Source organism: Tenrec ecaudatus, chromosome 11, assembly GCF_050624435.1.
Source record: "Tenrec ecaudatus isolate mTenEca1 chromosome 11, mTenEca1.hap1, whole genome shotgun sequence".
Taxonomy (NCBI): domain Eukaryota; kingdom Metazoa; phylum Chordata; class Mammalia; order Afrosoricida; family Tenrecidae; genus Tenrec; species Tenrec ecaudatus.
In genome coordinates this window covers 17256829-17268029 of record NC_134540.1, presented here as the reverse complement: position 1 = coordinate 17268029, position 11201 = coordinate 17256829, and the positions used below count along the sequence as shown (strand labels likewise).

Genomic DNA, 11201 nt, shown 5'->3' with positions numbered 1-11201 from the left:
CAGTTTGTAACTACCAGCTGCTCTGTGGGTGAAAGCAGGAGCTTTCTACTCCGGTAAATGTTTGCAGCCTCAGAAATCCAAAGGGGCATTTTTACCTTGTCCTTTAGAGTTGTCTCTGAGTCAGGATCGATTTGATGGCAGTTGGCTTGGTTTATCATGAGCATATCAAACAAACGTCTTGTAAAGGAGATAAGGGGGTATCTGTTACCAGGATCCTTCCTTCTAGTAGATGTTGTTTTCTAAGAACTTGGAATCTGTGAGGTTTTACTTTTTTTTGAGGGTGGAACACTGGGTTCTTGTGCTCTATTCCAAAAAGAAAATATTCCTTGGGGAAAATGCTTAGTTATGTTAGATTTTAATTATCCATCCTTGTGCATTTCAGTGGCTCCTTAGTCTCGTTCCTCCATAGTACAATTTCCAATTTCCCATACCAATCCAAGCTGTATCCAAAATCTTCTTTTAAAATCAGCAAATGTCCCCAGGGACAAACTATAAAATGTTCACTACCTCACATGGAAATAAGCTAAGGAATTAGCTAAGGGATTTTGGCCTCTGTAGTCTTTGTGGGTTCCCTAGTTCTTTAGTGTTTTAAATCATATCACTTTGTAATGCATCCTTTTCTGGGGGGTAACTGTTTCAATGGGAGCACTGGCCTGCTGTCATCTACTACATCCTACTCAAAAGTAAAGACCTGATGCGAGAGTTTTGAATTGTGTTCCTAGAAACTTAGACTGAATTTTAGCTGCACTGTTCTCCCAGTATTTCTTCAATCTCCCTAATATCTTAATCAAAATCTCAACTGTTTAAGAGAGAACACTGGCTCCTGCTGCTGGAATTCGGGATGAGAAGGACCTTGTTGGCAGAATCATTGGTTCAGAAGACGACTGTGGTAGAACGATGAGGCTAGCCACCCCTGTCAAAATGCACTCCTTTGGGAACCCTGTCGTGAGCAGGATCAGCATGAGTTGGAATTCACTTGATGGCAATGGTTCTGTGGTTGCTGGAAGGATATAACAATGTGTGCAGGCATCTCAGGACAAGTGTCCGTGCAGAGTCCTGTGCTCATTAGCAATGCATGTAAGACTAACTATAAACAGACAAATGGAAATATGAATAATGGTGTAAGACGGGCAATGACCAGCCAGGCAGGTCAGGGGCCATCTTAATTGATAGAATCAGAACATAGGTCAGTACCCCAGAACAATAACATGAGTCACCCCAAACCAGAGGACACCATCAGGACCAGATATTTTCTGTTCTTTGATCACAGAGGGTACATGAGGAAGAAGGAGAAAAAAATAGGATTCTAGAAATGACTAAATATCCTAAATATAATAATTTCATATAAAGTCATTAGATAACATATAGTTGGTAACAGAGTGATCACAAGAGCCAAGATGAAGTAAGTAATTTAAAACACAGAAAATATTTTTGCATGTCTGAGTATATAGATTATACATTTCAACTGTTGATATGTACAGTCAGTGAGAAATATTCTAATGTTGTAGGAAATATTTTTTCCTTTGCCTGTGGCACATGAAAATGTCAAATTCAAAGGTTATATAACTGTCTGTAAACCAATTATACTTGAATTTTTGCTAAAACTCTCTTTCTTTTTGACAAATTGCTTTTTTCTCTGGCAAATAAGTGAGAACCGTATTATTTTTTACTGTGAACTGAGTGATAGAAAACATTCTAAAACTTTTCCTTTGATGTGTTTTTGAGTAGGGAATAGGAGTTTATGCTCCAGGGAGCACATAGTTATTGACTGCTGTAACTTTAAATATAATCTTCGCATTATTTTTGCCTGTTTCACCCTCCAACTATCTTCTAGTGCTTTAGATTAGAATTTCAATGGTTAAAAAGGTAGATAAGAGAAAGCTTGTTATCTTTCTACTCATCTAATAAATCATCTACATATAAGACAATCAACATTGAACATATCAAACCCTTTTATGATCATCAAGCTTTTCGTTTTGACAGGAATTAAGTACCATCTCTTCAGTGTGATATGTTAATAGGTTCTTAGATACCTCTTTTTATTCCCAACCTCCGCACTATACTTGTCTCTGTGGTTGGCTGTGTAGTTTGGGGCTAATCTCCTGTAGCATCTTTCTAGCGCAGCCCTTTGTCAGCCGCCTGACAGTCTTTTCTGATGGGATTTCCTCTCTTGACTCTCCATCTTTCTTGGACAAGGTTCCGTGTAGCCCTTACCTACCTTTGCAGGTGCCTACCTGACCTTTAGCTGTGAGAGGAATGGAGGAGGTACTTAGAAAGCCAGGGAAACATGGAGGCAAACAAACAAAGGAACAGATAAACATTACGGTTGAGTCAACTCCAACCCATGGCACCATTTTGTGTATCAAAGGATAACTAATTGTACTCCATAGTAGTTGAATTTTAAGAAGCACATCACCAGATTTTCCTTCTGAGGTACTTGTCAGTGGACTCAGACACCATTTTTTCAGTTAGCAGCTGAATATGTAACCTTTTACACCAGTATATGGACACCTTGCCATGATAGAGGAGGCCTGGGGGTATAGTGATTACCAGTTGGGTTGCTAAGCACAAGGTCAGCAGTTCAAAACCAACAACTGTTCCATGGGAAAAAGATGGGTCTTGTTCCACCCATAAAGAGTACAGTCTTGGACAATAGTGGGGACACAGTGTGAGGGGTGAGTCTGGTCTGACCCCCCCCCACAGTGGGGTGAACCAGGAAAGGAACATAAGAAACCAGCAATGGGAGAAAAGTCATGATGCCCTGAGAATTCCTGAAAATAGACTTCAGACTTAGGAAGGCCAGTGCTGGATCCCCGACAAGACAAGACTGGTCTTGTCTTTGTTGTTTTTGTTCTGTCTATCTATATAAGATAGGCATCAGAAGCAAACTCGTGGAGAAAGGAATGGGGCCAATGGTTCCCTGGGGCACTTGGGGGAAGAGCAGGCTGGGGGAAGGGAACAGGGAGCAAATAATGTCATGGACAATTAGGGATCAAAAATCGACAGCTAGGGGGGTACAGTATTCCTGGTGGTGTTGGAGCAACAGTAATCTAGCTGAGAATTACTGAGAGGCAAATGAGGTGTGAGCATGATAGTGGGGCAGGAGGGAGGAAATAGAGGAAAGAACTAGGAAGCAAAACTATTTATAGAGATACAAACATAGATGTGTACATATATAAATATATTAATACATGAAAATTGGGGTACTGGCCTATGTACATATATTTATATGGCAATACGTTGAGGTAGTGGATGGATGTTGAGTCTTTATTTAAGCTTTCTCAACACATGGTTCTAATAATGTGGCATTGGGAGATGGCCACCTTCCCGACATGATTTTTGAAGACAAACTAAGTACATAAGAAAATGTGGTGAAGCAAGCATATGATGCCTGGCTATTAAAAGATGTAGCATCTGGGGTCTTAAAAGCTTGAAGCCAAACAAGTGGTCTTCTAGCAGGAAATCAACAAAGCCCACATGAATAAAGTACACCAGCCTGTGTGAACATGAGGTGTCGATGGGACAGGCATCAGAAGCTCAAATATAAATAACCTCATTGAAGTGAAAGAGAGGAGTCAAAGTAGAGACCCAGAACCCATCCATGGATAATTGGACAATGACACACGGAGGGGCCACACAGAAGTGAACATACGTACATGGGGCAGTTTAGCACTAATGAAACACACAACCCTCCTCTAGTTCCTTAATCCTTTGTCCCCCAGTATTATGACTTAGTCCTATCTTACAAATCCTGCTAGAATGGTGTACATTCATCACCACAGATGAGAGCTTTCACTATATGGAATTCAGGATAGACAAACCCCTCAGAAATAGTAATGGGAGTAACGATTCTAGAAGGTAGGGCGAAGGGAAAAAGGGGGAAGGGAGAACGGATAGCAATGGGTGGAATAACCCCCCATTTGAGGGGGATGAACACTGGGATAGTAGGTGTAGGGATAGAATGGACAGTGTAAGATATGTATAAATAATAATAACAATACCTAATATATTGAGGGTTCACAGGGTGGCAGGGTGGGTGAGCGAGGGAAAAAAAGAGAAGCTAATAACAAAGGTCACAAGAAGAAAGATAATGTTTTGAAATTGATGGCAACATTTGTACATGTCCACTTAATATAATGGCTGTATGGATTATTGTAATATATGTAAGATTCCTGAATAAAATTATTTATTAAAATAATAAAAAAAGAATACAGTCTTGGAAATTCACCAAGGGCAGGTGTACTTTGTCCTATATGGTCTATATGAGGCAGCATCAATTTGATAGCAGTCACTTTTGTCATGATAGACTCTTAACTATATTTAAATACATTAAGAACCCAGACCAATATAAATTACTTGGGGACTGAGAAGTAAGTCCACTTGAAGTCTTTCTACCTACTTTTCACTGCTAAGACCAAAAATAGTCTATAGTTAAATATCCTTAGTAAAAAAGCAAAAACAAAAAACTTATACATTACTAAAGAGTTAGGGAAGGGAAACATAAAATTGGTCTAAAACTGTAAAACATAACAGATGTGGTTGGAATTTTTCTTGGAGAGTTAATTTGCTCCAATCCTAACACAATTTTTGACCAAGTGTATGTGTAACTTTAAAATTTCCTACTTAAGGAATTTAGATTTTCTCCCAGTCACATTTTGAGCTAAAAACACTATAAATAATCAGTGACAAATTATGCTATAAATAAAGTTAAATTTCTCTAACAGAAGATTTCATCCCAGTCACTTTTATTTCCTTTAGGGAAATTTTTTTGTTTTAAAATGTCATCTCATATGTGTTGCCATAAAAGACTTTTACACATTTTCCCCACCAGACAATTATGCTGTGTAGAATAAGGCTGGAAGAAGAGAGTCTACTGTTCTCAGTTTTAAAGCAAATTCCATGCATCAAACTTTCTGGTAGCAAAGCCAGTTAAAAACACAAAGCAATTAAATGACTTGAACATGGGCATAATGCATCTTTTTTTTTCACTGTGAGGATCGATTAAAACAGTGATAGCTTTTTTTTTTTGAAATAAAACCATTTACAGTGAAAACATTAATTCACCATTCATTGTGTCCTAAGGTATATTGTTTGGCTATTGTTTCGTCGTATATGGTCTTTGTTATATTGAATAATTTCCCTTCTATTCCTACTTTGTTTAGTCTTTTTGACCAGAAATGAGTGTTGGATATTGCCAACCACCTTTTGTGCATCTATTACAATGATCATGCAGTTCTTTGACTAGTTCATGTGACAGACTACACGGGCTGCTTTTCTAATGTTGAACCACCCTTGAATCCCTGTTATAAATTCCATTCGATCACGGGAATTACAAAATTAAAAAAATATGTTGTTGGATTCTATTAGGCAGAATTTTGTTGAGAATTTTTGCAGTTGTATATGAAGGATATAGGTGTGTAGTTTGCTGTCTTTGTAGATATGTATAAATAATAATAGAGACAAGAACTAGGGTCTTTGGTTTTCATATCAGAATTATGCCCACTTCATAGCACGAGTTTGAGAATTTGCTGTCTCTTTCTCCCTGTTCTAGAATAGTCTTTGTAGAATTTGTGACCATTTTCCACTGAATGCTTGGTAGTATTCCCTTGTGCAGCCATCTGCTCCTGGGTTTTTCTTGTTTGGAAGTTTCTTGATGGTCTCCTCCTTCTTTTGTTATGAGTCTGTTCAGGTTTTCTCTGTCTGCATTAATTTGGGCGGATGGTGCATTTCTAGATATATTCCCATTTATTCAAGGATATCAAACTTGTTGGAGTAGAGTCTTTTCTAGTTTTGTGTCACTACTTACTCTTTGTATTTCATTTGAATCTGTTGTGATATTGACCTTTTCATCTCTAATTCTAGATATCTGTATCTTTTCTTTTTTCCCTTTGTTAAGTTTGCTAGTACTTTGTCAAATGTGTCTATCCTTTTAAAAAACTACTGTCTGAAGCGCATTGGGTCAGCTAGCAGTGCTTGGAAATTGGGACATTGTTGTTGCTGTTGATGCTTTGGAGCACTTCTGCAGGGCTGGAAACCTGAAACAAAATTTTCAGAGAGCCATAAAAGCTGAAAATGGTGACAGTGAAAAACTGGCTAAGCTGGAAACCAAAATCTGTCATCAGATTGAGTACATTTTGGAGACTTTAATTTGCCCCTGGATAAATTTTTAAAGGAATAGATCAAACTCGATGAAGGTTGGGTATCACTGGAGATAATGATAAAATTGAACAGGTTAAACCATCTGTGATAGGTAGGTTTGTTGTGCTAATATGGCCAAGAACACAGGTGAGATTAGTTGAAGGGCAGAAAGATTAATGGCTGGGTGAGCCTCGCCTCTCTCTCTTTTGCTCTTTGATCATCAGACCAGTGTGCAGCTGCCTTGCTTGTTCTCTGTCTCCATTTGCAAACTAGACTACCTGTGGGACACCTAACCCGTGGTCTGTGTCGCTATAACTTGAGGTTCCTTCAAGACCTGCTTTTCCACATTACTGGAATTTATATCACTTAAGCTGGGCACTGTTGGACCCTGTCATCTGGCTGACTGTTGGTGACCTGCTTGCTGTTTGCTGCCTGGGGCTGGATAGCCTGAATTGCTCCATGGAGAATTATCCCATGGCCCTCAAGATTTGAAGGATTGCTGGTATCTCACAGCTGTCTCATGGAAGTGAGTTGCACTGAGACATTTGTACTCCTTTATAGATTAATTAACTATTTATTATGCTATCTATCTATCTATCTATCTATCTAATCTATCTATTATCTATCTATAATTATTAGTGTCCTGATTCTGTTTCTAGAGAGAACCCCGTCTAACACACCATTTAACAACACACTGTAATGTAATAGTAGAAGCATTGAACAAATCAAAGGTAGAGCTCATGGAAATAAGTGAAGATACAAGTAAAATGAGAAGATCTCCAAGCACCCCCACCTCCTGAAGTGACTATGAGTATAAAAATGATGTAAAAACCAGACCCATTTATATTAAAGGCTTCCCAATGGATGCAACCTTGATGACATAAAAGAATGGTTAGATAGCAAAGGTGGAACACTAAATATTCAGATGAGACAAACATTGCACAGAGCATTTAAGGGTCAATATTTGTTGTGTTTCAGAGAATTTAATGTACAAAGAAGTTCATTGAGACCCCTGGCCCGAAGAATAAAGACACAGACAGGCTAAGACCTTTGAAGCATGACTACTTTGAAGAAAGAAAGCAAAAGTAAAGTAGAGGCAAAATTATGAGCTAAACAAGAGAAAGAAGCAAAACAAGTTAGCAGAAGATGCTGAAATGAAATTTCTGGAAGGAAAGATGGTTTGGTTGCTCAAGTTTTCAGATGACTTACATGATGTGTTAGTCTGGGTAGATGAGTGAAACAAATTCACAGACACTCATATGTGTTTAAGAAAGAGCTTTATACAAAGAGCAATTCCAACGCAGTCCAGATCAAGTCGATAAGTCTGGTATTAGCTCATATGCCAGATACCAATCTATAACTTCCTCTTCAGACGCACGAAACACATGCAATGATGCCGAATGCAGGATGATCACAGAGCAGTGAGTGGAAATCTTGTGGATCCAGTGGCAGTGTAAGCATCTCAGTGCTGGCAGGGGTCTCCACGTGGCATCTCCAGTTCCAAGGCTCTGGGTGCCATCAGCCTGTCTCCATGTGGTTTGTTCACTGAGTCTGCGTCTTGCTTCCAGTGAGCTATTTATCTACTTAGCGCCTGCAAATGAGGTCATCAATCTGCGACCTGATTGGCAGGCTAAACCCCACCCCTTCACTCTTAATCCTCTCAAATTGATAACAGATTATAATAACTACCACAGATGATCAGACCTGTAGAGAAGATTTGCATATCCTTTGTACAAGCCACGGAAAAAAAATAAAATGGATACACTTTGTCAGAGGAGCAATAAGGTAAATCTATTTAAAGAAAAAGCTAAAGAAGTACTGGATAAAGTCAGAGATGCCAGTAACAATAGCCTACAATTTAAAAACAGAGACATGATGTGGGAAGTACAGGGGTAGAAAAAGCAGTACTGAAAGAATCACGGAAGATCAACAAGAATCCCTGAACCAAAGGAAGTTGAAAGGTCACAAATTTAAAGTAATGGGAAAGGGAAATCAAGTGGCCCAGTCTGGGTTGGCCAAAGGAAAAGTAGTTTCAGGGCAAGAAAATGAAATTTGAGAGTGAGGATGAATGTGATGAAAATGAGGGTGCAGCTGGACTAGAGAAAAGAACAAGAGAAGAAGCAGACAGACAAGCCCGCTTCAACTCAGCAGAAAACAGAAAATGGCACAGGAGATCAGCAGTTTAATAAACCACTTGAACATTCATTTTATTTACATTTACTCTGCTTTTCTCTTTGGAGATTAAAAAAAAAAAGAAAATCAAATTAGGTCCACTTCAATGTACAGCTGTAAAAAAGGAAAATATTTTTGTCGTTTTGTGTTTTTGTTATCAGATGAGGATTTTTTTTAATGTATAGTCTGTGTTAACAGATGCTTCAAAAGGAAGGTTCTTTCACTAAATTACCTTTTAACTATAAGGATGTAAAATTTAATAAAACATATCTAGCTGAGAAACAACAAAGCCCACATGGAAGAAGCACACCAGCCTGTGAGTTCACAAGGTGTCGAAGGTATCAGGTATCAGACATCAAAGACCCCCTCAAAAATCATAGCATTGTGAATGAGGGGGAGTGCAGAGTGGGGACCCAGGGTCCATCTGTGGACAATTGGGCATCCCTTTGCAGAAGGGTTGTGAGGAGATGAGCCAGTCAGGGTGCAGTGCAGCAATAATGACATATACAATTTTCTTCTAGTTCTTGAGTGCTTCCTCCTACCCACTATCTTGATGCCAATTCTACCTTACAAATCCGGCTGGACCGGATGATGTACACTGGTACAGATAGGAACTGGAAACACAAAGAATCCAGGACAGATGAACTCCTCAGGACCAGTGGTGAGAGTGGCGATACCAGGAGGGTGGAGGGAAGGTGAGGGAGAAAGGGGGAACTGATTACAAGGATCTACATATAACCCCCTCCCTGGGGATGGACAGCAGAGAAGTGGGTGAAGGGAGACATCGGATGGTGTAAGATATGACAAAATAATAGTTTACAAATTATCAAGGGTTCATGAGGGAGGGGGAAAAGGGAGGGCGAAGAAAATGAGGAGCTGATACCAAGGGCTCAAGTAGAAAGCAAATATTTTGAGAATGATGAGGGAAACAAATGTATAAAAGTGCTCGACACAATTGATGTATGTGTGGATTGTGATAAGAGTTGTACAAGCCCCCAATAAAATGATTCAATTATGAAAAAAAGACTAAGAAGGCAACTTTGGAAACAGACTTCTGAGATGTAGTCAGTAAAAACTTGTTTACAACAGGAAAAATAAAAGAAAAAAGCAAAGCCCTAATTTCTTGTCTTATTGTCCACCCGTCCCCGCCTTTCCCACTCATTTATTTCTGCTTTAATTTTTATGGTTTCTTTGATCCTGTTGTTGCATCTTGATGGTTTCTTTGATCCTGTTGTTGCAGAGTTTAACTATTTGCTCTCATTTTAGTTGTGGGAGCTGTCGTTTAAAACATTGGTTTTCCTTTTGCCTTGGAGAGAGCCTGGAAACAAGATGGGTCACCAGCAGCTCTACTGGAGCCACCCGCGAAAATTCGGCCAGGGTTCCCGTTCTTGCCGCGTGTGCTCAAACCGGCACGGTCTGATCCGGAAGTACGGCCTCAATATGTGCCGTCAGTGTTTCCGTCAGTACGCGAAGGACATCGGCTTCATCAAGCTGGACTAAGTTGTCTTTGGATGGACAATCCAACACCGCCATCCAAAAGAAGAAACAATGCCAACTATTTGTACATAAAATAAAAAAAATTCAAGTCTGAAAAAAAAAATAAAACATTGTTTTTGAGTTTCTCCTTTTTAAAAAATGTGTACATCTCCTATAAATTTCTCTATTAAAATCATATTATTGGGGGCTCCAACATCTCTCATCATAGTCCATACATACATACATTGTGGCAAGCACTTTTGTACATTTGTTGCCATAATCATTCTCAAAACATTTGCTTTCTATGTGAACCCTTGGTATCTGCTCCTCATTTCCCCCCCTCCCTTCCTGCTCCCCGTCTCTTATGAACCCTTGATAATTTATAAACTATTATTATTTTGTCATGTCTTACACTGTCCGATGTCTCCCTTCACCCACTTTTCTGTTGTCTGTACCCCAGGGAGGGGGTTATATGTAGATCCTTGTAATCAGTTCCCCTTTCTACCCTGATTTCCTTCTACCCTCCTGGTTTCGCCATTCTCACCACTGGTCCTGAACGGTTTATCTATCCTGGATTCCCTGTTTCCAGTTTCTGTCTGTACCAGTGAACATCCTCTGGTCTAGCCAGATTTGTAAGGTAGAATTGGGATCATTATAGTGGGAGGGGGAATGAAGCATTTAAGAACTAGAGGAAAGTTGTATGTTTCATGGTTGCTACACTGCACACTGACTGGCTGATGTCCTCCCAGCGACCCTTCTGTAAGGGGATGTCCAGTTGTCTACAGATGCGCTTTGGGTCTCCACTCAACACTTTCCCTTATTCTCAATGATATGTTTTTTTGGTCTTTGATACCTGATACATGATCCCTTTGACACGTCATGATCACCCAGGCTGGTGTGTATCTTCCATGTGGGCTTGGTAGCTTCTGAGCTAGATGGAAGCTTGTTTACGTTCATCTGTGTCCCAAAGATTTTGGTATATTGTATTATTGTTCTCATTTGTTTCAAAGCATTTCTTATTTTTATCCCTTATTTAATCTATTGTGCAGTAGTTTAAAAAATCATTTATTGCGGGCGCTTACAGCTCTTATCACACTCCATGCATACATCGTGTGTCAAGCACATTTGTACATATATTGCCATCATCATTTAAAAATACTGTCTTTCTACTTGAGCCCTTGATATCAGCTCCTTATTTTCACCTCCTCCTCACCCTCCCTCCCTCATGAACCCTTGATAATTTAAATTTTTTTTTTTTTTATGTCTTACACTGACCGTAGTCTCCCTTCACCCACTTTTCTCTTGTCTGTCTCCCTGGGAAGGGGTTATATGTCGATCATTGTGATTGGTCCCCCTCTTCTCCCCTCCTCACCTTCCCCTTCCCTTCCTTGTATCGCTACTCCCATTATTGGTCC

General features: G+C 39.5%; 1 protein-coding gene and 1 pseudogene across 1 annotated transcript; both read left to right on the top strand.

Moving 5' to 3' along the window:
* The first annotated feature begins 1397 nt into the window (after positions 1-1397).
* On the top strand, positions 1398-8406 carry LOC142461599 (lupus La protein homolog; annotated as a pseudogene).
* A 1198-nt stretch (positions 8407-9604) lies between these two features.
* On the top strand, positions 9605-9915 carry LOC142461660 (small ribosomal subunit protein uS14). The gene has a single exon (XM_075563609.1). It carries the CDS (start codon positions 9640-9642, stop codon positions 9808-9810), a length of 171 nt encoding a protein of 56 aa, XP_075419724.1. The 5' UTR covers positions 9605-9639; the 3' UTR covers positions 9811-9915.
* Positions 9916-11201: the final 1286 nt, after the last annotated feature.

Coding starts and splice junctions, on each gene's coding strand:
- LOC142461660 (XM_075563609.1), top strand. CDS start 9,640: ATGGGTCACCAGCAGCTCTACTGGAGCCACCCGCGAAAATTCGGCCAG.